Below are 26,545 nucleotides of genomic sequence, written 5' to 3' on the forward strand. Positions count from 1 at the left end.
TATAATGGACGAAGAACAACGCTCCTCGCTGTACACTTCTATTACGAGTCACCTGTGCGCGCTTTTTCCTCATTCGAAAGAAAAAAAAAAAAGCACTACACACAGTAAGCGGAGAGAGAGAGAGAGAGAGGGCATGGAAATAAAAGCTGCGCGCGCTATGGAGGCATGTCGCATTCCTGTTGCATGCAAATGGCTAGCCGGCGACGCTTCGCTTTCCGCGTAGTTGTGTCCGGTGAAAATGCCCTGGCGAGTCCCGCAACAATATTCCGGGGAAGAGGAGGGCGTGGTCTTCCGTCGCTCGAGTCGTCCTCGGAGGAGGCCGTCGCCGCGAGGAACTTGACGCCAGCCAGGTTTAGTAGCTTAGCGCCGCGCCGAGCAGCGAGGGACGACAGCGTAGTAGTCGCCGCTTTCCTCCCCTCTTTGCCTTCCCCCTTCTACCACAGCATACAGCGGCGCCCGCCGCCTGCGTCACCGGCGACGGCGGGACGGCAGCTCAGCTGACGGAACATATGGCGTCGTTCGCCGCGCGCGAGCGCGGAGGCGGATTGTTTTTTTCCCCACCGTCGGGTGCTGCGTCTGCCTCTCTACTACGTGCGCCTTTCTCTCCCTCACCGCTTGTTCGCATTTCCTTCTCAGTAGTCCTTGGCGCGGAGGGGGGAGAGAGCGGCGCCGCCGCTACGCCCCGAAAGCTCGGGCGAGGTTGCGTCAGTTTTGCTGCTGCTGACGCCGCCTTCCTCTCTTCTGCCCGCACCGTGCTGCACGTTGGGCTTCGCCGCGTCGCGCGCGAATGCGAAGCGCGTCGGCAATGCGCGCCGCGCCTGGTTTTGCACTGCGTGCTGAGAGCCGTCTTCCTTTCGGCTTGCCTGCTGGAGTCGGCTTTCTCTGTCGTTTTGTTCCTCGCTTCCAAGTGTAGAGTGAGAGCATGGGAACGCGGGGTAGATGTTTTCGTCCGTTGGCCTTGCTTGCGCGAAGCCGCAGGGTGGAAAGGGGTTCGGATCCTCGGGCTGGTTCCCCCCTTTTTCTAGCTCGAGAGAGCGCCCGGAGAAATGAGTGTGGAAGTTGCCAGATGCGCTATACCTATCCTGTGGGCGTGTCGAGTTCCGCTCCTCGGCGCGCGTTTCTCTCGCTAGTCTTGGCTATGGGGCAGTGAAGACAGACAGTGATGACGGGGTTGGAATCGGAGGCGTCGCTTTTACTACTCAAGCAACCAGGGACGGATTTTTGGGTCGCTCTTGGGGGAAGTAGCTGGGAGGTACGGGAGCGAGGCGGTGATATGAACCGTGCGTAACTTATTTTCTTTACGTTTGAATATCTAAAAATAATAAAATAACCACATACTACTACTATACACCGGGAAACGATGCGATTGCTGATCTTCAACTTGTATTTCGTGTGCTCTTCTTCACCGGGATCTCTCCCCATCTTGTGTGAATAGCGGGTATAACCTGTTCTTGTACTATACGTGACCGCGTTAGGCGATGCGAGCCTGTGGTTCTTTTGTTTCAGGGCGGCTTTTTTTCCGCTGACTTCTGTTACAGTGTGTCCGTTCGGGCTTGGGTAAACGCAGTGCGCAATTGGTCGGCCCTCGCTCCGCAGTTACCGGCGCTGCTGCGGGCATGCATGGCTCATCTGGCCACGTGCGCCTCTCGCGTGGGATTGTGGCGCTTCGTTACGGGGGCTTGAACAGGAGAGAAGTATTTGGAATCGCTGTCGGACCGTGCCTTGCGCGTCGTCGCACTGAGTCTGTGCTTTTTCTCCTTTTGTAGCCCATTGGGGTCGGAGTAGGAGACGCCGTGTAGCCTGTCAGCTTGCAAGTTTCTGCCACCCCCCCCCCCTCCCCATTTTTTTTTCACCCTTTTTCTTTGCTTCTCTTTCCTCTGCGCTTCCTTGGAATCTAGACTTTCCATCACGTTCCGGTGCGTTGCGTCGCGGCATCGTCCAGCGCATCATTGTCATCGCACGTGTCGAAGGAAGGGCTACACCTGGAGAAGATGGTTGGGGAGGACCCTGTTTTTTTTTTTTTTTTTTTTTTTTTTTTTTTTTTTTTTTTTTTTTTTTTTCACCGTTTTCGTAGAAAAAATAATTTTTGCTGCGCGTAAAATTCTTCGCGACGGAGAGAGGGGTGGGGGCTACACTATTATTACCAACAGAAACTCCGTACCTCTTTTTCTGTACCGGTCCCAGCTGTTTTTTCTGGCGGACAGTCGCATACGTGCCGCCGGCAGCGGGCCCGAGTGCGCGCCCGCCCTGTTTTTCCTGCCCTCTCGTCATCTCTCGCCACCCAGCTCCTTCTAACTACCCCGACCATCTCTACTACAGAATGCGGCGATCCCACGGCGGCGGGCCCGTTGAGATCCAGCGGCCTGGTTCGCCTGTGATCACGGGCTGATGCTGGGTGCGGCGTAAACGTTTTCCGAGTCGCCTCGTAGCGCCCAGGCTAGCTGGCGGTGATAAGCAGCGGGTGCACTGTAAGCACACCTCTCTGACGCGCTCCTTCAGGCGTGAGGAAACACTGTAAACAAGGGGTGCCTTTCCATTTGATTACCCAGCGCGTACCTCGTGAACTTTGACGAAATGTTGGAACGTGCTGAGGAATATTGGACTCTATATATAAAATTGGGGTTGTTACCGTTTCACAGGAGCGTGCAGGGGAATAAAACGTAGCCTTTTAACGTATACTTAAACCGACTAGACGTGCGAAATCATGCGTTAAGTCTTGGTTGACCGGTGGTTTTGCTTTGTGTTTATATGGCGAAGACTGCCACTCTATCCAGTTAAAACACGCGAGATGGTGGTGATGGTGGTGGAAACGTTTATTGATTGATCGGGCCAGACTCAGTACTCGCTTCCAACAAGATATTTCTGTGTTCAAATCTGCTCTGCTTCGACGGTGTTTCCTTTCCATTGCTGTGCTATTAATATACCTCTCGGACATTCAAGCGTTGGACGATTTTGCTACGCTCTGGACCCCCCGCATTGCTGGTTTTGCATTAAATAATACTACAGGATGCCCCGCATTATCTGAATCTCTTGAAATTTCTGTAATTTAAAATCTTTTCGGTCGTGGGTGACGCAGGCCAATTTTGACATCTCATTGGTCCATGTGCCGATTGTGTCCTTTATTATTATTATTATTTTAATTTTTAAACAGCAGCTGCATTATCGTCCCTACAGTTTGCTGGTGGTCGCGACTAATGCTGCTAATGATAAAGAACGAACCCTCGTCCCGTTAAGCGGTCAGCTCCGTTTGAGCAAACGGCTCAGACCGGATTCGGAACTCACGACGGGCATTGCGCGCGTAACCACTACCGCCTTTGATATTTATTTGCTTTTTTTTTTCTTACCCCTAACGGGTTGGGCGTGACAGGGCGCTGCCGCCGCTTTTCTCCTCCGCACTGCTCCGGACCCGCGCGCCGATATCACGCCGTCGTCCTGAAAGTTTGCCGACTGTTGTGTGTGTGTGTGTGGTGCAGGAAGGGGGGGGGGGGGGGGTATGTTGTATTGAGGCTGGACTCTGGGATCCCTTGGCACGCCGGCGACCAGTTGTTGGCCGCGGGACTCTTTGCATATCTCGAACCGGTTGGAAGCTCCGTCTTGTGGCGCGCGTGACCATTGGTTTTTCTTCTGGTTCCGCTGCCCCTCCTCACACGCGCACGGTGGCATGCATGTGTCCACGGAGAGAGAAGAGAAGCGCGGGGCTGGGCGCGCGCGTTCGGAGATTCTTTGGCCGGCGGGGAGTCGTCTTCGACTGGAATGCTGCGCGCTCTTTTCGGATCGCAGCCCGCGTGTCTTGGTTTGGCGCGGCAAACAGTGTGTATACTACTACGCCGGGAATGGCGGCGGCTAGCGCCTCCTCCTTTCCCCGGAACCGGTCCCTGGCTTCGGAGCGAGTCCCCCCTCTCCGCTGCTCGGGATACTGGGGCCGCCGAAAAAATGCTGCCCCACCGCGAGGCAAGAAACCGAGTGCGGGGTAGGCCCCCACCGTTCCCACGCCGCCGTCTCGCGGGAGCAGCGCGTCCCCCCTCCTCGCGGAATTCGGCCCCTCCGCCGCCGCGTCCTCCTCCTCCGCGGGCCCCCTCGTCGTCTTCCCTGCTCAATGGAGGGGATCCGCGGCCGGCTTCTTCGCTGGCTGCCCCTGCTGTTCATGACGAGACCGGTGATCGGGCTTCCGTGCAGTCTGCGGTGGCCGTGCTGTTTTGCTCCTCTAAGGAACGCGGGCATCTAGATGTTTTATTCGAGCACTTCTTTTACAGCGCTTGTCGCGATTTACGCTTTAAACTCCGACTTGGCATTGCGCGAACAGTCAAGCCTGCGTTTTAACGAATAGGGAGACGTAACTGTTCCCATTGGAAATTTTTCTTCCAGCAGTGCACGATGCATAAGACGCGCTCGCTTCTCAAACAGCTCTAGTTTGCGGAGGGTAGCGTCTCTGGTGGCGTTTAAACTGTTCTTTCTGTAACGGTAACGCTAGGCGTTTGTAAAATGCTGCTTAACTTGCCGCGAATTGTTGCAGGGTGAAGAGATATTTGGAAAAGACAGCTGTGATCCACTAGTCCTACCGTGTTTTTTTTTTTTTTTTTTTTTTATCCATGTCTGCGGATCGCAGTTTTTGCACCTTTTTAAATCTCTCAAGACGGAACTGCTACAAACTCGTATGGTTTGAAACCTGGCCCAAGCGTGACTTGTTTGTGCAGCGTACCTCGGTTTCGGCGCGTGTCCTGACCCTATGTTTCACCATCTTGGACCCCTTGGACGGATTAATTCCTAAAATTCTTTGCATGGTCCACTCGGCGTGCTTGCGTTTCGTGCCATTCGCCCGGTTTAATCCGCTTTCTGGGGAAAAGTTCGCGAATGCAGGTGGGACATGCATCGGACACGAGATTCCAAGCCATCCTCGCATGACCTAGCGTGACCTCTACAGCGCACCGAGTCCCCGATGCCGGGTTTCGCGCGAAAATTTCCGAAAACCAAGCAAAAGTGCGCACTTCAAGAAAGAGGGGCGCGAAGGGCGAGGGAAGGCTCAGGGGCGGCCTTGACTTTTGGGGCGGTTTTCGGCACGGAAGCGCATACCTTCCTTTGCGCGACAACTTCCCCGTGGCGCGACGTGCCAGAACGGGCAGCGAACGCTGCGGAATGCGGCGGAACCGCGGCCAATATTTCGACACTACTACGACCGGCGGCGGGGCGATAAAGCGATTCTGGAACGCAGTTACCGCATTTCCCGCCCTCCCTCTCTCTCTCTCTCGCTTTGCTGCTGGGCGGCCGCCGCTACCGTGCGCGCCGACATCCGTTCCCTCCTAAAGTTTCCCCGTCCGCGCGCCCTCTGCGCCATCTGTCGAGCGCCTACTGAATCGTTCGCGAGTCGACGCTCCAGTGCGGTCGATTTGACCGCGGCCGTTGGCCCTTCATGAGCCATGGAGTTTATCCATATTACCCAAGGGAAAGCTGGCGCCATCATATATGCGAGTTCCTTGAAAGAGCTCTTCATCCACCGCGGGAATGCCAGGAAGACGAGGTCTCGTATTTGGTTCGGCCGGTGTTTGTGTTTGAAACGTGCATTTTGCCTCGGAGTCGGTGTCTTCTCTGCGATGCTCTCCCGTGTGCGCGCATTACGATATATCAGTAAAATGCGTTTTTCGTATCTTCAGTAAATACGGTACAGTGTGGAAACTTTTTCAGGACTTCTAGGTTTGCCCCGCGAAGAGTCGTGTTGTTCACGGCCGAATCCGCGTTTCGCGCCTACCAATAGCTGAGCAAAATACGAATCCACATCTTGGAAGGGAACGACGACAAACGGCGCTCACAGATGTTACAGGAGAGAAGGATCAAACGTATGTGCTGCGTTTTGTCCTTTCCCGCTGTACCGTTTGTTAAGCGCTGTATTTCGTCTCGTTCGTTTTCAACACGAACCAACCAGTCCTGACACTCCTTCTTGGATCAACATTTTTCCCGCCATTCCTGCGACCCTTCACGGCGTGTATGACGCGTTCCCTGGCGGTAGGCTCGCTCTTCTGTAGGTAGTAAGAAAATACTCGGCCTGTAATTATTAGCCGAATAAAGTTTTTATACTATTACTACTACTATAAAATAAACAGTATGTCACGTATTGCTCGCAGAATTCTCGCTCTGTTTACTTAGCCTCTGCCACCGTTTTCGTCCAGCCTACGGAGGCGCTATCGGCACTGTGGGGACCGCAGTTGCACGAGGTCTGCATATCGGGGTCTGCGTCGCTGTCGGCGGCCCGGCAGAACTCATCTGATTGCTCTCGGCGCGGAGGTGAAGCGTTGTGGCAGCCGTTGAAAGTGTAGCGGCGACGACAGGTTTCTCCTTCCCGTTCGCCCGTCTAGGACGGCAATCAGCTGTTTCTCGGGTCGGCCGCCGCTGTCGGCTAACGGCGTTGATATGGGAAGGGGGGTGTCAGAAAAGAAAGGGGGGGGGGGATTGAGAGAAGGCTCATCCTTCTCTTCCTCCTCTTTCTTGACGAGGGGGTGCAGCGGCCACACCTCGGCCGAGCCGCATTCCTGAAGCCTCATCGCTATTGGTGGGGTTCCGATTAATCGCGCGCTGCGCCTGCTGCCAGCACTTCATAACCCGTCCGCCATCCTTCTCCCGGTTGTTGCAGCGCCTGCTCGGGGTGCTTAGTCGGCCTCGGCGAAACGTCTTCCAGGAAGTAGGAACTGGCGTTGCAGCTTCTGGGCCCGTGTGCTACAACCGCCACTGGTAGCCCGCAGCATCCGCTTGCGCAAACAGGGATTGTCTGGAGGGGTGGGGGCTCCGCGTGCGGGAGGGGAAGGGGGGCCGTAGTACGGCGGTTCGCCTCCACGCGGCTTCGGTGAGAAATGGGCACTGGCAGAAACAACCTAGGGGGCAGTTGAATCAACGTTTGCGTGGCCCATTCAGCCGCTCTCGACAGCTTGTCCTGTAACTTTTTTTTTTTCTCTCTTTCTCTTCGTGCATTCGCGGTGTGTATTCGTGGCTATAATGTCGTGGGAATCCCGAAGGAAAAAAAGAGTTAGTTTGGATGTTAGCCTCTCGTGTTATTCTGGTGCCAGCCTTTTTAAAAAAGTAACAGTCGCTTATCTGATTCGTATCCGCTGCAGCCGAAGGGGATAGATAGCTCGATTCCGTGAGTGCTGTGGCGCGCATCAGTAATGTGATGAGCATCAAGGGAAGTGCTTTGTAATTAGAAGGAATGTCTCGGCGCATTTATTGTCGATCCAAGACATGTAATTGGATTCTGGTATGAACTTAACTGCTGTAGTTCTTTTTCTTTTTTTTCTGTATCTATGTGCTGATGTGTAACTATTTTTATTTTTCCATATGTCCTTTCTTTCAATTTTTGCACTAGCTTCTGCCCTTAAGGTTCTGTTTTCGCTTTTATTGCTTTATTGTACGGTGAGGGATACTGTGCCAAATGGGAAGAGGAGTTTGGGCGCTCTGACGCTTGTCGGGCATTTTTTTTGTGTGTGTGTCTTTTTGCGAGCCTCCTAGGTAATGGTACGTACCGTGTTCTGTGAATAAAGCTTTTTGATTTGATTTCGTATTTAACAAGGAAGCCCCCATCCTCTCTCTCTCTCTCTCTCTATGCCTCGCAGTTGCCGCACTATGCTCAAGTAAAGCATGCTTTTGACCTCATATATGCACTTCAAGTCTGGTGATTCGTTAAGGTAGGCAGTTAAAGTAAATAACACAAATGGTTCCCTGCTCGCGTGTCAAAAGTGTGTTCTAGAGTAGGATGACCGCTCTTGGAGCGCCTCGCATTTCGAGCTAGAGCAACAAAGCGACCATTCGAACACGCCATTGGGGGCGGTGCAGGAGTCGCCTGTATCCTTTGCATATTCGGCTTCTTGACGCTCTTAGCGCTCGTGCAGATTTTTTTTTTTTTTTCCATCCGCCCGCGATTTTTAAACGAATGATCATTCTGCCCGCATCGTCTGCATACGCGAGTTGGTCTGACTGAACCCGCCGCCTTAAGTAACGCGATTTGCGGTTCGTCCACGATAAGGCGGATTCACACACACGGCGAATATGAGGTCGCGGACGAATCTGTGACGTGACGCAAGTCGGGGGACCGTCCGCGTGCTGAATGTTCTCACATGGGGGATGCAAGCGAAAAAGCTCGCTCTTATAGTTGGCCAGCCTGAATCCGTGACGTAAAGTCACGTGATGCGCAATTTCGATCTGCGCTTCGCTCTGCCGCGCGGATCACGGCACTGCTGCTGAGACGGAAGTGCGGCGTTCGGCCCGTCCGCGCGCGCGGTCCGAGATGCCGCGTGCCCCGGTGCCGTTTATTCTTTCCGCCGGTGGTCGATGTCGCGCCGCTCGCAAGTAACGGGGGGAAAAGTACGGCTCTGATCGACCGGCGTTGCACCCAAAATGGCACACGCTCGCTGAGGGCGGGGAGGGGGCACCGTTTGTGTGTGGCGATATGGAGCGACACAAGGAGCAAGCTGGTACGCGATATTGCGGCGGCGACGGGACTGAGAACCCCGCGTGTTCGCGCGCCAAGAGAAACTCGATGGATGAGCGGAGATCCAAAGAAACGGGACTGCCGCGCTGCTCGCCATTGTGGTCATTCTCCGGGAAAAAAAAAAAAATAAGTGGTGGACCGCGACGCCCGAGCTTGTGAGAGAGAGAGTTCACTAGCCCTTAGTTTGGCAGCAAGTAATCTGCTGGTTAACTGCCTCTTCGTTACTGTACTCTTCCTTGCGGGAGAAACGCCTCTCCCAATGTACATGTGGAATTAGAAAAATTAAATGCTGACCGCGTAGTATTTCAGTAACGTGTCTAGAGATGAGTGCGCACAATGATTTTGTTGATGCACGAGCTCGAAAGGGGCATGCAAGGGACTGAATACAAGCAGCGATGATCGGCGTACTTGATTCGTCGCATTTGTGCTTTCGGTAGAGGCTAGAAAGCAGCCAGTGATGTTAGCCCGAAGACTCGGAAGGAACTAATTACTCATACTGCCAACTCGGGTGTACGCGTAGCTCCTTCGGAGCCGCACCCTCCGGGGCCCCCTTGGATCCCTAGCAGACACGTCACTCCTAAACCACGCAGGCGCGTCGGGCTTGGTTTTAATTAAAAGCGGGAGGCTGTCAGGTGGTCTTTCAGATGATTGGCGTAGCTTACGATTAATTGTTGACAAGTGTTTATTGGTTGATAAAGGCGCGCGTTAGTGGATTGGAGAGTGAACGAGTAGCGAAGCGCTTGTAGTGCGGGAGCGAGGAGACGCAGAGGGGAGGCGGCCCGCGGAAGCTATTTGCTAACTAAAACTAGCAAAACTTTCGCGAGCAGTAGGCATCCCGTCATTCCTCTCCGCAGAAAAAAAGGAAAACTATATATACGTTACCGGTAAGGGAGCGCGCGAGGAGGTGCTGCTCTCAGGCACGAGCGGTTGTCAGGAGCACTTTTTAAATTTTTTTTTATAAATTATAAGCCCCACGCAAAGCTTTTAAATTCGGCTCGAATACTCGCCAAGACTCTACGAATACTGGAATACTCTATAGATTTCTTGGGGAGCTTTACCGACATCCAGTATGTGGCGCCATCTATCGGCTTCAAGGGGATCCGGGCTTGCGCAGTTTATCGCGGATCACAGTAAACTAAAAGTATCTAATAACACCTTTATTACAGTGAAAGTGATAGCTTTCGGCTGCTGTTTGGGGAATTGGGGAATGATGAGGCATGGGGGTGTAGCTAAAGAGGAATCGTCTCGGTTCTCCACATATATCCTTCACAGCTGCGCATCGTTCGAAGCGCGGCATGTTCTGGTGCGGCGCTAGATCGTATCTGGCGCGCTATGGCGGACATGTCATTTGGAATAATGCTGCATTTTGGGTCTTCCCCGTGAAAAGTATGTGCGATGCCATATAAGGTGGTGTACGTTTGCTGTACACTGTTGCTGACAGTGGGTCTGCAGAGAAAGCACTCGTAAAGTACATGTGGAGTGCTGCGTTTGCTATTTATTACTTTGGAAAGATAAGGAAGATATCTGGTGGTCCAGTGAGCTCTTTCGTAGTATCGAACACCGGCGTTGGTATGGATTCCGATAACCTACGTCGTCGTTTATTTTTGAACAGAAGTAGTGCCTCATTATTGGGGAGCCTTCAGTGACCTTCTCTCTCTCTCGTTGTAGGGGATTCGAATCTGTCGGGTTCAGAAGGAAGGTGGTGGTGTGGGTCGTTGTACCCGCGATCAAGCCCGGCCGCACCGTCCGTGCGGTGAATTTGAAGAACATATATATATATATATATATATATATATATATATATATATATATATATATATATATATATATATATATATATATATATATATATATATATATATATATATATATTCATGCCTTTTGCATTTGCCTCAACTTCTCGATGTCGTCGGCCGCCGCGTCTTTTATCGGCGGTGCCGTCAGCTCTGCTGTCGCTGCTATACGTCTGTGTAAAGAAGGAAATGTGTTAAATAAGCTCTTTGACATTTTTCTATCTGTTAGCACGGTAAGCCATCTTCTGAGCCGCCGTTCGACGCTTGATGCGCCACCGGAACACAAGCGAACGAACCGCGTAGCGCAACGTGAAAAGGGCGTATTCGAGTCCATTGAGCAGCTTCGTTCCACGTACCGTTGGAGACCCTTGACTTCGGCGCAGGAAGTTGACTGAAGTGCATCGGCAGACGGGTTGGCGATAATGCGCATGCATTTTCGCGCGAGGTTTGTGTGTGTAGCCGCGACGTTGTCACCTGCTGTTTTGCGAGCCGGTGCTGTGCCCGGTGTCGAGTCTCGCTCTCGACGGCATCCGCTTCGAATCGAGGCATCCGGTCGGCTCGTTGCCGACTCCCACGCCCCACTTCCGTTCCGCCGTCGCATTTGATGCCGCGCGAGGGCGGAGTTGTTACGTTGCGCCTTTCACGCACATCTGAAGGCTCCCTTCCCTGTCTACTTCTCGGAGGGGAAGACGTTGGGAGCAGGACGGCTTCCTCTATGACTTGCGGCCGACTGTAGCGCACCGCAGACGTAATAGAGTCTAGAGCCGACGTGCACCGTCTGGGTCCAGTCGCGTGCCTACTACACATGCGCACCAGCGAGGTGTGCCAAAATCTATATAACAATAAAATGTGAATAAAGTTGAAAATACACTCAGAGCTTGACGGTGGCGTTTTCATTTCCCGCCCTGCCCAGATGGAAACGAAAGTAACCGTACAGGTTGAATGCCAATTATGTTTGGATTGGATTTATATAGGCAGGATGCAGGTTTAAAATCGTGACAAATGCCCTAGAAAAAAAAACAATTATTAAGCATGTTTTTATCTACTTGCATACCTAGTTTTCCAAAATATCCCAGTTTCATAGCTGAAATTTGCTGGAAAGTGGTACAGAAATTTTTTTCCCCCACAAACCGTGGTTGCTCTGCATATGAAGGGAAATGCTTTTCTGACTAGGTGCTCACTCCTGGAGCAGATTTTGTGATGGCTCTCCTATCTCTTCTGACTCAATTTGCTGTTCACCCTTCTATAGGACTATATGAGAGATCACAACATTCCTTGTTTTTCAGATTTGTTATTTTGAAATCTCTCTCCTTTTATTTTTGAACTTTTTTGCTTGCAATGAATTCTTCGCCATGAAAATTCCCGTGCACCACCATTAGTTTGGTTAAGCTATAGGGGACGCTGTAGCGAAGGGATTTGTGTCATCTAGCCAGTGAGACACCACGGCAGGGCCGTACCTCCATTAACAGAGAAATATCACCAGTTTTATAATTAGTGCTCATTGCTGCTTTGAACTTCCCATGGTTTCTCAAACGGCCATCCAAGCAGATTTGCGTTTTGGACCCATTGTCAATAGTGCACGAGCGCTGATGTTTGTTTTGTTTTCTGTCTGTGCAGGCTGCCATATTGCAACACACCGCTGAGTACATCTACCAGCTGGAGCAAGAGAAGACACGTTTGCTGTCACAAAACAGCCAGCTGAAGCGCCTCCTCAATTGCCAGATGAGCCAAGACAGTGACGGCTCGTCCTCAGACTCCCCTCTTCCCAAACGCAAGAAAGGCGACAACAGTAAGCATTACTATAACTTTCCTTAAGTATCTGTTGCAGAACATAGAGGTCTTTTTTGCCCAGCTCAAAAGCTGGCCTGATTTTTGTCACTACTGTGAGATTAGTGGTGCTTTAATTCTCACTCCTGTGAGCTCAGTGGTGCTTCAGTCTAGCTTCTCTTTTTCCCGGGTTTTACTTGTTGCAGCCTTGTGATCCGAGCCTGAGCAGTACACAGTGCTGGAATAAAGCACTTTCATTGCAGGCAGAATATCACCTGCTGTGACCGATGATTACGAAGTTTGTGTAGTTGATATCACGGCTGAGGTAGTGCTGAGCCTACTCTGTCTCCTCTTGTGCTTGGCAGGGTGCATTGATCTTTGTTGTATTCGGCAGCATTCGTACTGGAATTTTATGTGCAATGTTTGGGAGTAATTTCTGCTTTAACTCATTCTTTATAGTGTAGGTCACAGGTGGATCATGTCATTCTTTCAACCGGTTCTGACAGAAATACTGCATCACACGTTGAAGAATTTGGAAAGATTTTATTGTAAGGTCTTCCTTCCTAGACCTCACAGAAAAATCTGTCCTATGGTATCATCAGGTGACCAAGTATTTGCAGCAGCATAGCATGAATACTAAATCGCATGACCCACCAGTGACCTGTGCCGCAGTGATTATGCTAAGCAACATATTAGTAGTACCACAGCTGAACAAATTCATTGCAGTCAGCATTATATAGAAGCATTTGGTGGTGTGCTGAGGTACTAGCCATGGTGGTTTTGTGTCAATATAAACTCATATTTTTTGCTCTTTGTAATCTTTACCAATGTAGCCCTGCACGGGGGCTACATATGGTCTCGCTTCTACCAATTTCTAAATGTAAGCTCTTTTCTTGAGCATAATGAAGAATATTGAGACAGGTCAATGACGAACATACTTTTGACCTCGGACTTCTGGTGTACCTCAGAGCATGTACGAGAGACGTATGCACAAAATTAATCAGTACAGCAATCTACCTCATTTAAAGCATCAAAACTTGTCTCAGTGGAGCACAAAGTGAGATTCACTTTGTGGAATGTCTCAGCTGGTCACAGCTCAGATGCATTCCTATCTTGAGATGCTTTCTGTTGACCAAATATTTGGTGTTTGTGTCGTTGATGTGCCGCATGGGTGAAGACAGCACACGCAACTTTACTCCTGCCAGTTTTCAACAGCGCATGCTATAGTTAAGATCAAACACTCTTTTTTCCTGCTACTCACGCCACTGTGAAAGGCTCTGGGTTAATACAACCGCATTAAGTTCTTTTGATACATTCCCAAATTTTCGGTATACTGGAATCATATTTTTTGCCAAATAAAATTTTTCCACCTTAGATGGGCATCACTGTTGCGCACAGAGCAGGTTCACCCAGTCGAAAAGAAACGACTTGTTAATATTTTGGCCAGTTACGATCTGAAATATCTAAGAGAAGCCCTGAAAAATAGATTGTGCAAGTAATTTTTGTTTATTTTGTTCTGCTTCGATATGATGCATACTTCAATGCTGGCTCGATGTGCTTCTTGCAGCAGTGGATGACGAGGGTATTGCTGGCATGAGTCCACAAGAAACGGAGACCAAGGAGGACATCGTCCGTGAACTGGTGGACCTTCGAGTACAGCTCGAACGTGAAAGAAGGCTGCGCATGATCCTGGAGGACCAGGCTCGTGGAATCGAAGCACAGGCCTATTCTGACCGAATCAGAGAGGCGCCTCCTTCAGCACCTCACCACAAGGTCAAAACAGAGGTAATTTGCATTTTTGAATTGCAGTATGTCTTCCGTTGCTGGTGCACATGCTTTTCAGTAGATATTCTGTGAAAAGAAATGACCTTGAAGAGAAACTCAACCTTTTTCCCATGCCTAAAAATGGTTTTTCGCATCAGGGGTCTAGCCGTCCTCATATGGACTTGTTCCTATGCTTTTCATATTGGTGGCACAAGATAGCCATATAAGAAATATGCCACAAGCTGCAGTAAGGATATTTGATATACGATAGCTTTTGCCTCCATCAGAATGGCTAGTTTTGAGTCGGTTTGTGAGTCTACCATGCTTCAAGATTAGTAGAGTGGCATTTGTAGAAACCCACAATGTATGGCCTCTTAGGTGATTGATCCACACTGTGAGAATGGGGGAATTTTACTCAGTGCGTCACCACACATTGCAGTGCTATCTAGTGGATAACACTTGTACAATGTGCAAAGTCACTGTAGGGGCTATAATAAAGATTTTTTCAATCAATGTGAGATCCTGGCAGACAAGTGTGGCACAACGATCACTTTGTGCCTTGGCAAGGCTGACATCAGCTTACACTAGCAAAAGAATTGTAAAAAGAAAATAAGTGCAGGCTGGAGAAAATATTAGTTTGCTGCAGGCCACAGCCTACTTACCTGGTGGCGATTTGTAATGTTTAAAAGTGGTTTTCAGGTGGTGTTGCGTCTTCAGGAAGGGGTCTCTGAGATATTTTACTCTACATCTTTCCTAGGGCTGTGGGCTGCATCTAGTAGGCCTAAATACACCTCCTTGGGTACCAGCACATTATATCGAAAGCTTATTGTTTACTTTTGATGAAAGGAGCATCCTAGGTGAAAAATTATCGTAACTTCCTAAGTGGTGGTAACTGGAACCAGTTTGAACCCCTTGTAACACCCTGTAAAACAAACTGACTCAGTCTATAAAATTTTAATTCGGTTCAGCTCAAAATTGAACTGTCCATGATAGCAACTGATATTCCCCATCCAGAGTGTAAATATATGAGAGAAAAACATTTGCATTTTACGTTAAGTCGTGGTAGTAGCCAGTGACTGGTCTTTGCTGTCGTATTGAGGTATACATGACAAAACCGCCCTTAAAAATTCTTATCGTTGGCCATTCTTTTTTCTTTTTCTTCCGAACTCCAGGAGGGCACTGATACGAAGCCAGCCTTGGTAGCTGCCCAGCCATCAGAGCAGCCAGCGCTGCCAGTGTCACAGTTCAGTCCTGCAACAGCTGCGCCTGCCACCGCTGCCGTTCTGCCAGCGGGGAACGCCAGCCCTCCGAGGGCACACCCGCAACCGGCCGACCCCCTGCCAAGCCCCACAGCGGACCTGCCGCAAGACCTTAGTACCCACTCAATGCAGCCGACAACAGCTGTGGTGGCAACTGCGGCGGCGGCGTTGCCGGTGCCACCAGCCACTCGGGAAGAAGCCGTGCCACCACCACTCCAGTCATCTCCATGCACATCGCCGTACCACGCGAGCACATCTCGCCAGAACTTGGAAACCATCGTGGAGGCCATCCGGCACCTCGAAGGGGACCATTTGTTCCGCGACGATGAGCCCCACAGTGGCGCCACCACTGCCGCAGCAGCAGCAGAGCGACTGGGCGACAACGGCGGCAGCATGCTACGCAGCAGCTTAAACGTTCTCGTGGTGCACGAGCCCGCATTACGTCAGCAGGTGATCCAGTGTGGCACGGCAACACGTCGGCCAGGCGTGATTGTGGCCAACCACTCTTAACGGCCGTTTCTGGGTCCGGGGAGGGGAGCCCGGTTCACCCTCTCTTGCTCTTCTGCGCTACTGCTTGTTGGCCGACACAAATCTGGAGGGCAGAGTACCCACAAAAGAACACAGCGTGCCGCCTGACGGAGGACCCACACAACATCACACAGAGACAACACTTAAAACTGACAAGGACACACTAGTATAAGCCTACATGGCCACCGCAGCATTGTTCAAGCATTAAACACCACGTGGGCAGGGTAAAGGGCATGCCAAGACACTCTGGAGAAGGTGCATTCCAGTTTACGGGGACAAGAATTGGGTCATTCGAGGCTCTTCCTTGCCTCCAGCTTTGGTTTAATTTAGCGGTGCACATTTTCACGTGAGTTGTTGTTTGCTTCTCTCAACTCAAGCAGCCTGACCTTTTGCGTATGGTTTTTCTGCCCCACCCCCAATCTTCTTTGTTTTCTCATTCCCCTAATTCTTTTCAATTGTGTAGCATGTGGGAAGTTTTTCTCTTTTAAGGGGTCACTGGCAGAAAAAAAGGTTAAGGGTTGCATAATTAATTATGCCAGAAGTTTGAAGTTAGCTTACTTTCTTCACAGAACAAATTTATTTTTGGTTGGCTACGGGGTACCCGAAAAATGCTTCAGTACGCTTTTATTCTTTGTGGGGAGCATACATGGCTGCTCTGTCAGTGGGTGGCTTTTCTTATCTGGAGACGATTTCAACAAGTGCAAATAATTGTACATAGGTTCGCATTTGAACCTCTTTTTCCTCATTCCTCTTGTTTGGTCATCAACCCTGAAGGTTTTTTGGATCCTCCAGTTTGCGATAATATGACTGGATAGGCTCTATCATACTATCAGAGTTCTGTAGAGGGGCATAATCACATTTACTTGGAAAGAATTTGGATTCACGCATAGCCTGCGCGCACCAGGAAGGAATCCTCACAGGTTGGGACAGGGCAAGAGTTTTCAACTTTAGCCCGAGAATGCAGCCTAGTGTCAAGTGTGGTCGTGCATGGGGTATGCTTGTTACTTTGTTCAGCACAGGCTGTACCAATGAAAGGAGTGGAGGGGAAGAGCTTAGAAAAAGCAAAGTGAAGAGGCGAGGAGGTGGCAACCAAGGACAGCGATAGCAGAAGCGCAGCGGAATGGTGGATCATGCTTCCGTTTAGTCTGTAATATATGGGACAGGGGAAATGGATTCTTGGGGGCTGTACAGTGTAAGAAATTGTGCAAGTCTAGTGCAATGGTCTGCGGGTGGTTCCTTCTGGTTCGAGAGAGAGAGCAGGGTGAGGCAGTTAAATTTTTCATATGAAGCAGTTTTTTGCAGTGTACACAGATACTATATATATATATATATATATACATATATAAATATATTATTACTATATGGCACACTTACGTGTACACACCAGACCATGCAAACTGACTCATTGTCCCATAGAGAAGCAGGTGTCTGCCTGATTATATTAGGTTTCTGTTGTATGCATCAGCACTCTCATGTATACGTGAAGTGTTATGTTGATGACAGCAGCAGCAGTACAGAGCGAAAGCATTCTTTGCGGTTGTGTTGTTTTCTCCGTACTGCTCCTCTCGTGGCATATTCATGGTTGGCACTGTGCATAGCTCATAATTTACCTCTTCCAAAAAAGAAGAAAGAAATTGGTGTGGTGTCCTTTCTCCTCTTGAGACCTCATGACCGAAAGAAGTTTGTGAGAAGTTATATATGTGTAGTGGTGTGTGCGTGTGTCATCTGCTGTTATATTTAAGACATGTCATATACATCTTTTTTCTTCATTCTCTGCAGCCTGTTCGTTTTTCCCCCTCCCCTTTTCTCTTGCCTCTGTCGCCTCGTATGAATCTCAGCATGGTGGGTCGTCATCTCTCTGAGTTGGCATGGTCATCTTGGTGTTAAGCTCATTTTTTGATGCATTTGCACTCGTATTGTCACCGCCCACACCACTTACACAAACATACACACACACACACACACACATACACACACACAATAGTCACTCATGGACAGACATGCCATGTGGGTGACACGCAAACACTTCATCAGGACACCTCCGTTTTGGTGGGAACGGCCACTGTGAGAGAGAGCCTGTGAATTTTACGGGTAATGCATTTTTTGTATGTGTTTTCTGCCTGCTTTTCGGTTTTCGTTTGCTTCAGAGCGGAGATTTTTACCTCAATGCAAATGTAGGGCAGTAGTGACTGCTTCCAGATAATTTAGAACTGATTATGGTGAACAGCAAAATGTTCTTAAATATGTTTTATACAAGATTTTTTTTTTTTTTTTTTTTGAGGGACTTTCCATTGCATTTTCTGCCATATCATCTCTGTGTGGTTGCTTTGGTCCAGCACCGTTTTTTTTTTTTTTTTTTTTTCCTTGTGCAGTTTGTGTTCCGAAATGGTTCTTTCCACTCGCGGCATTACTAGCTTGCATAGAAGCGTCTTTCCCACTCTCATTCTTGTCTTTCCGTGTCAGTTTCGAATTTCTTTTTCAGTGTCCATTTCCTTCTTACACATGTGCATATGTAGATGAGAGAGAAAGAGCTATAACCAGATGGGTAACGTTCACAACATTCACTCATGTCACAGGTGTGTACACCCATCCTAATTTATATCTCATGTCCACAGCTGCCATGCCAAACATGGTCGCCGTTGAATCGAGCGTCATTTCATGTTGGGTTCATGCGCCAAGGTCTTCTGTGCGTTGTTCATTATTGTGCTACAAAGGCAACGTTGCAGCATCTAAGTTGAGGTGGTGAGTAAAGAGAGTCTTTTATACGCTAGGGTGGAGGGCAAAGGCTAAAAGATTTGTATGCATTTCTTTCTTTCGGCAAGTTTGTAGATACTACATTTTTGTTCCCGTTAGCTGGTTATAGAAAGAGCTGTAGCCGCCATGCCAAGTGTCTGTCCTGTTAGTTTATCCTCTCTTCTCTCCCCTCAAGTTGTTGCTTGGGTTTCTGTTGTCTGAGCTTTGTTCCATCTTCTCTTTTTGCCATCATTTGTAAATTCATAGTTGGAATCTTTGTTTTGAAGTGTCTGTTTTGATCATGTGTTTTGTACGATCATTCTCTTGGAGTTGCGAGGCAATGAAACAACAACCATTTGTACATATGTTCACTACCTTCATTTTTACTTGTTTTTGTTTGCTGGCCCCATTTCCTGTGTACTCCCTTTGTATGGGTGCACAAGTTACTTTCACATGTGCTTGTGAAAGTTTTTGCTGTGAGTTTCTCTCTTGGTCTTGAAGGCCCGACATTTTAGATGATGTTGATCATTTTGATAAAATGCTGGCTTAAATCTGTTCGATCGTGTTTTACCAACTTTTGAGGTACATTGGCTCAGAGTGTTGATAATTGGTTTTTAGAAACTGGCCAATGTCTCGTATAAATTGTGTATCATTGTATACCAAGCTTGTTTTTGTTAAGCCTTTTAGCTGTAGAAACTCACAAAACAACTTTGTTACGTTCTGTACGCTTTCTGTTTTGCTTCTGTGGGCAAGGAAAGTGTCAAAAAGTTTTATACAAAAAGCATTGTGTTCATCTCCTTGGGTCTGCAAAAGTCCGGGCCTCAACCAAATGTTATGTCTTCAATCATGTCTTCAAGTGTCGTTCCTAGCTTTTTCTGTAATAAATGTTTGTCAAGTACCGATAACCTGTCCTCGCATCTGTCACTGACAAAGCATTGAGCGAGAAATATGCGCCTTATTGCTTTGTGTGGTCATGCAGTCTTGTTTATTATTATTTTTTTTTTTTACATTGCAACACATGCCTACAGGAAGCAGCTGCCTTTTCTAGCAAGCCACAAGCTAATAGCAGATCATTCTTTTTATGTCCTTATATTACTGATGTAAAATTTCTAATAATTTTTGGTGTCACAAAAAAAAAATAGAACATTGATTTTCAGGAAGTTTTAGTCAAATTGAAAAAGCACTAAAAAAATGAATGTGCCAGCAGCTAATCAGGTGCTTTTTGAATACACGCAGAGTTCAATAAAATACTTATTTTATGTGTTTTTGTTCACATAAATTCCTTGCAGTTTGGCGCACTGGCTTCCCAGAGACTGCCATGTGGAGCCTTCATTTAAGTGTATGGACAAACATCAAAAGGGACCACTAGTCTGCAGATTTTAACTCTGCAACCCCCCTCCCCATACCAGCAAAGTTTCTGCTATTGGATTCTGGCAGACCATCTTACACTTGCCTTCCCTTGAAATCCAGTCGTTACCTGTATCGACCATTGGTTATCCCCCTTGGAACTGCAATGCAATTTTATTCCAAACATCATACCATGAACATGTTTGAGGTGAAGGGAGAAAGAAAAAGCCGCGTGACAGCGGCTTGATGATGCTCACCATCACCCTGGTGCGTTCGACAATGCGGTGCTCAATAGTTGCATTGAATATTAGCAATCATATTAATAAAAATGACAACATGGATTCGAGAAACGGCAGGGCTGCTTAACAGTATCAAGCATGCAAAAATAAAATGCGTCTACAATTCTTTTTTTTTTACATATTCCCAAGGCTGAAAATACAAAATAAAAACAAAACTAAGTTAAACAGCAGTTAAGCCCGAAAAATGACGCAAAATACTACAGAAACCTTTCAAACTGTCTTTGGGGATATGGATGATGTTGCTTCATTGGTGAAACCAAACTCATTCAAAGCAGAGAGTAGTGTATATCTTAGAGCTTGAAGGCCATAGTTGGTTCGTGATCGCGGTATATACCAATACTCCTGGTGGCGCGTTAGGTGAGGTGCGGAGTTTTCTCTAAAGTTGGATATGCAGGTAAGTAAATTAACATTATGGTGAATTTGATTCCTATAAACTGTTAATAATTGATATTGATACAACCTACAAACATTTAGGACACAGTAACATTAATTATACATCTCCTAACGATGCCTGTTTTTCCTAATTTATTTTGACTAGAATGTCATTCATTCACATTTGTTCCTAGACCCACTCTGCTCGCTTCCGGCCTCGTCAAGAGTAACAACTGCGGAGGTTTTTTGACATTCGCTTATTCTGGTAATGTAATGAAATCTGTAACTCTGATGAAAGAACCACTGGAGTTGCCCTTTAATCTTAATCGGGCCCTTGAAGTCCTTAAATACCCATAATAGGGCCTTCTAAACTAAATTTTGCAATATTACACTGGAATTGGTTTATCTCTAAGAAGCATCGTGCCTGTAAGTGCCCTTTGGACAGAACAATCGAAGACTAAGAACCTGAAGCGACAATTAGGTATGTTACCTGACCAGGTTCCCTGCTGGCCTGCTTTACCTTCATAAAATCTTCAATACAGGCTGTGTTATCACCTTTATTCCTGTTGTTTTTTTCTGTATGTCTTTTCTCAAATTTCCTTAACTGCACAGAAGTTTTACAAGCAAACCATTGTGAATAAATCCCACGAGAGCCCATCGTTTCCTCAAGAGGTGAGGCTTGGTTTTTCTGTCTTCTCACTGTCTTCCACAGGCCCCTCCGAGTAGGGTTCTCCTTTTTTTCATCATCAGTAACACTGGTCCTAAAGTCATTGGACACAGTCAATGCCACGGCATTGATTTGCTTTTATGTTCAGAGGTCTGTGTTGTGAATTAGAACACTTTTGGTGGGAAATGTGAATCTCAGTACACCTGAATTTTCAACACGCGAGTTATGGAGCGTGGATGCGAGTAGAACTGAGCCATCTGCATTATTATTACGTAAGCGTTGTATGGTTATGTAGGCGGTTTTCGCATGGGCGTGACCTAGTCGGAGCTGTAAAAGAGGAACTGGTTGGTATGTCTGAAAAAGAATGGTACAATCTGATAGCGACAAAAGGTTGATGTGGGTTAATTAGGTAGTTAATTAGAGCCAATTAGGTAATTAAGTGTGTAATTGGGAGCCAAGATGGCCGCCAGCCAACTTCCGGTTTCGGTTCTCAGCTTCCAGTCACGCCTCAGTGAACGTGAGGTGTCACACGGTACATCGCGCAGTGCCCCTTATAGAAACAACCAGCGTTCCGTTGAACACATCAGTCTATCCCATTTTATAATTGGTTTACAGGAAAGGAAAGGCACAGTATCTGTCACTTGCGAAATCCTGCTGACATCTCGCGGACAACACAGCAACGCTCAGGCTTACGCATTTCCCTAATGCAGATTCGGCAGTGATCTCTGAAGCTTGCTGGAAAAGAATCTCCTGGAATGTCTATACAAGATAGGTTGAACGCAACACAATATCAGCAGTAAGTCAATAGGCACATCTGAAAGGAAGGCACTGTAGCTGGTGCTCGAGAGCTTGCTGAAATGCTCAAATACATGTGGCAGTTACCGTCATTCACTTTGAAGATGCCTTGATTGATAATGTCATAACTTTCCTGGAATTCAGTTTCCACTGAAGGATCAAAGAAAAGGAAACAACGAGTAGACCGTAAGAGGAAAGTCTGAGCTAAGCAAGGGCCAACTGTATGATTTAAGGCGAAACGAAGTGGCGTCCGTGTGCTGTGCGATGTCAGCGCACGTTAAAGATTCCCAGGTGGTCGAAATTACTCCGTAGCCCTCCACTACGGCCCCCCTTTCTCTCTATCCACTTTCACTCCCACCTTCATCCCTTCCCTTACGGCGCGGTTCAGGTGTCCACAGAGCAAGTGTGACAGATACTGCGCCTTTCCCTTCCTATGAACCAACCAACCAACCAACCCTCCTTGAATTTTGTTCCTTTGTAATACTGAAATACCAAAATCTATATTACCCTGCCTAATGTTGAACCTATCATGCTGCATTGTCCTTAAAAAGGTTATGACACCCATTTTTTAAGCCCATACTATTAATGGCATGTTGCTACTTGCGCCCTCCTCAACAGCTACACAAAATTTGAGCGCGTTTTATGCAGTGAATAATTTGTAATTCATTTTTTTTTTTTAATCGTAGAGCAAACGGTTTAGTGTTCGAGCAACACTGGTGAGCGCGGCCCTCGCCACGATATCGTGACGTCCCTTCGGCAGCACACGCATTTTTCCGGGGAACGCGCGGACGCGGTAGGGCGGTAGCTCTCGTGGGAAATGTGTGGGAAGTGCTTTGCTTTCTTTTTTTTTTTTTTCGTCAGAGGTATTGAGCCCGCGTAGAGAGCCAAGAAAAAGGATTCCCTGAGTGCTACGATGGGCAGGATTGCACCACACCGCCCGTGTGTTGCTGTCGGATGCCAGAGCATAAAAAGTGCAGCCAGCGCTGTGTCCTTCTTCACGTTTCCGAAGGAGCCTACAAAAAGGAAAGCATGGGAGCGCAACGTGGGCCGGAAAGGTTGGACCGCGTCGAACGAATCGCTCTTGTGTTCGGAGCATTTCACGGCGGACTGTTATGATGCCGATGTGCACCTTATGAGCCAGTTCGGCATTCCGAAAAAGCGGCGACTGCGCGCAGACGCAACTCCTACAGTGTTCGCCCATCGGCCGATGCTCCAAGCGAAGCGGCGTGGCGCCTTCGAGAAACGCCAAAGAAAAGAGGCAAGTGCGCTGCATTTTTGTGCCTATGATCTACTGGTTATGCTTGGCTGTAGGAATATTTCGACGTACTTCAAAACAGAAATGTTAAGCGCACAGCGACGTTTTCGCCGCCCGTAGAGAAGGATTTGACACACGCGCATTCTTCTGACCCGTCTCAGATATCAGCGTAAAGCAAACTATGTAAAGTGAGGAATGGGTGTGACGGAGACTTGAGAGCAGGCTGCTTACGTTAGAAAAAGCTAACTTATTTTTAATATCGGCTTATAAAACTAATTTAAAGATCGATACATAGCGAGTTCGTCTATTTTTTTTTTTTTTGTGTGTGTGCGTGGTAAGCATCAAGGTGAGGAATTCTAATGCTAACTGGGATACAAAAGATTTTTTTTCCTTTTTGTGTTTTTGGCTGACGTCCGCAATGCCACATTTTACTGTGATGGTCACTGAACGAAAAGTTCGATTTCTGCGCATGCCAGCGCCCATTGGGAACACGCGACGGTATCTCCTTTTTTTTTTTTTTCTTCCTTTAATGCCTAGAGTAAGATTAGCATTGTGTCCACTTTTAGCAACAGCTCCCTGCAAGTGCGCCTCATATTTGTTTAATGTACCTAAATTATATCACCTCAAGGGCATTCTGTGTGTTCTGATGCCAATATGTTTTTATGTCTGCTTTAGTATAATGACAGGGGTTGGTGTGGATGTTTTTATATACATATAGTTCCTGAAAATAGTGGTTAGTGACAGCATACACTTTGTGCTCACATACTCAATGTTCACTGTTCCTTTTGTTGCAGATAATTGACGCTCTACTCAGAGACAGCACTGTGGCTCAAGAGCAACCAGCCAGCAGCTCGTCAGTGCCAACCGAATTTGATATTCTGGAATTTTCACATGCAGAGAGCTCAAAAACACTTTTTGAAGAGGCTGGCATACCAGAGAGCAGCTCGTCAGTGCCAGCCAAATGTGATATACTGGAATTCTCCGACACAGAGAGCTCAAGAACACCTCTTGAAGAGGCTGGCACTAACTATTGCAACTTGAATCCTGCCACACTAAATCCTGAAACGGCAGCATCTGAATCATGTGACGCTAATAGGACAGCAGAACACTGCAGTAAATTTGTTCAAGTTACCTTGAGCCCATCCTGCCGCAGTGTTGGCACCCAGGCAACACCGAAAGGAGTGAGCTCAAGTAAGTGTCACTGAATGTTTTGGAAAGACTCCTTATTTCATTCTGAATTTCATTTTGTAACAGAAAGCTTCCTGATGATTTTGTTTTCCCAGTACTGTTCTCTTTTAGTGGAACGACTTGTATAGGTGTTTCCTGAAATTGCATGTACTTGTAACTGAGCATTGTTTGGTCAATCTCTTGAACTGAAAGCATAATTTAGAAGGCCTCTAGAAGTTTTGCAAGCTCAGGAAGAATTGCCAATGTTGGGTTGGTTTCATTGAGCTTCAAGACCCATTGTGTTTTGAGGAAAATGGATCAGTATGAAAAGGAAATTACTTCATAACCTTGAGCCCTAAGAGCTGTCCATAAGGCTTCAAATTTGTATTTCAGGCACCCAAACACTTGGAACCTTTGTTGATAAGAAGAACTGCTCTTTGCAAACTGAAATTTAAGACGCAGAAGAACACTTTGTGTGGCATTCAACACCAAAGAAAAACAAGAGTTCCTGCCTGCGATTTTGACTCCACATTTGAAGATGTTGACCAGACCTATGAACTGTCCATTACTGACTCAAGCGCAACGTGAGAACACGTGACTAATTACTTATTCCGGCTAACACAGTAGGCCTTCTAATTTTGTGACACAGCCCTTGTGGCCACACTTTACATTACAGGCTGCACCCTTTTTATTATCATTTTCTCCTCTGTGCTTTGACTATCTCTGGCTCTTTCACTATAAGGCAAAAACTTAGTGCAAGGGACAGGAATTTGTCTTCGTTGCGTTGATTAGCACCTACATTAGACCATGATCTACTGATGTGCTCCTGAAACTCATCTTGCCTTAGGAGCTTTTATGCCTAGCTATGGAAAAAATAATTATATATGTAAATACTCTATTATTACAAAGTTATGCTGCATTGTACATGATTCTTTCAGGAGTCTTCTCACTACTTCTACTGAGGACTCAAGAAAATTCATCTTTGAAGACAAACTATTGGAGCTATTTTAGCAGTGCCGTGTTTGCTTTCAAAAGACAGAAACCAAAGTCGAAGTCCTGGGCTCTGCTGCTGTAATTACATCAACCTGTAGTGATGGTCATCATTTTCATTGGCACAGCCAACCAACCATTGGAGCCCATGCAGCCGGCAACATTCTTTTAGCTGCGAACATTCTTTTTACAGGCCTTAGCCAAACGAAGGCCCTTCAAATGCTCTCCAGAATAGGTGTCGCCACGATCTGTGACAGAACATTCTTTCGTTACCAGAACAACTTTTTGTTGCCATCTGTAATGAAAGTAACATTTAAAAAAATTATTTGGGTGCTTAATGAGTCTGCTGTGATAATGTATTATAAGTCATCTCCTTGTTTGTAGTTGCTAGTTATTCTTACCTCGTATTTTGTTATACACTTCACAATTTATTCCGTTGCACAACTCTACTGAGTGAATTGCTTTGCAACTTTGCTCTGTGCTGAGTCATACTTAGTCATTATTAGTTATCACTTTAGAACGTCTTTTATTTAATCAGTTTTTCTGCTGGGGTTCTTCTGTAGCAGCCAACTTATGGCTTCTCACAAGTGTAGGGGGGAGAGGGTGGGGTGGAGGATTTCCCCTCACCACCTTGTCAACTGCTAACTGTGGCTATACACACGGCACTATGCTGGACTGTTTCTTAAATGTTTGTAGCGCTTTCAAAGACGGTTCGCACTGGCATAAGCATATTAAATAGGCTGTTCCTTGCCATTTTTCAATATCCTCTACGTTTCTGTCCCATAGGTGAGTACAGGTAGATATAGCTACCATATACTTTCCAAGCATCATTTCCTTTTCAGGGTACCGGTAAACTTCCATTCATGATCTGAGAGCACTTGTCGAATGTGCTCCATCCCACTGTACTGTTCTAGTTACTTCATTTATGTAGTCCAGATTTTCGTCATTACCTGCCCTAAGTAGACTTGCTACCATACTACTGCCATTACTGTACCTGTGGTAAACTGTTCCTATCAAATCTTGCTGAAGATTACTTTAATGTTCTGCATAATTTCAGACCAACCGTTCTGTTTTGCCTGTCCAGGTCGTTGATCACGCTTTTTAATCAATAAATTTCAGTTTATCAAGGTGTTCTCCGTTAACTTGTATTCGCCACCATTAATAGTGCAGGTCTCTGAAAACTTCTTGTAAATGTGTAATGATCGAATTGGAGTGCCTCCCTGCCTGATGGCCTTTCTTCTTTACTGCACATTGTTGCATATATGCAACATGTCCATAAATGGCTTTAAAAACAAAAGGCGGTCAGAGTTGGATCTCCCTGTGCTTGTTGGAGGAGGAG

General features: G+C 47.4%; 2 protein-coding genes across 6 annotated transcripts in view; both read left to right on the forward strand.

The window, feature by feature from the left end:
• The window catches only part of crp (transcription factor cropped), a 54,638-nt gene extending 37,726 nt beyond the window's left edge, over positions 1–16,912 (forward strand). For 2 of the 4 annotated variants that reach the window (XM_084601908.1, XM_084601906.1), the window contains exons 3-5: positions 11,881–12,052; positions 13,601–13,815; positions 14,967–16,912. In XM_084601908.1, the coding sequence (XP_084458034.1) occupies positions 11,881–12,052; positions 13,601–13,815; positions 14,967–15,563 (984 nt within the window). In that variant the 3' untranslated portion in view covers positions 15,564–16,912. Of the gene's footprint in view, positions 1–11,880; positions 12,053–13,597; positions 13,816–14,966 lie in introns of all 4 variants that reach the window. The other 2 variants (XM_084601907.1, XM_084601905.1) reach the window with 1 other exon arrangement.
• Positions 16,913–22,551: 5,639 nt separating this feature from the next.
• LOC146191354 (uncharacterized) lies at positions 22,552–26,333 on the forward strand. 2 transcript variants are annotated; one of them, XR_014706642.1, is made up of 4 exons: positions 22,552–23,052; positions 23,844–24,240; positions 24,610–24,800; positions 25,155–26,333. XR_014706642.1 is itself a non-coding variant. In XM_084601909.1 (3 exons), exons 1-3 carry the CDS (start codon positions 22,708–22,710, stop codon positions 24,669–24,671), a joined length of 804 nt encoding a protein of 267 aa, XP_084458035.1. In that variant the 5' UTR covers positions 22,552–22,707; the 3' UTR covers positions 24,672–26,333. The 2 variants fall into 2 exon arrangements, 1 of the variants encoding a protein (XP_084458035.1); XM_084601909.1 differs by having other exon boundaries at positions 24,610–26,333.
• Positions 26,334–26,545: the final 212 nt, after the last annotated feature.

This window comes from Amblyomma maculatum, chromosome 4 (genome assembly GCF_055883805.1).
Source record: "Amblyomma maculatum isolate TAMU_Amacu chromosome 4, ASM5588380v1, whole genome shotgun sequence".
In the NCBI taxonomy this organism is placed as follows: Eukaryota; Metazoa; Arthropoda; class Arachnida; order Ixodida; family Ixodidae; genus Amblyomma; species Amblyomma maculatum.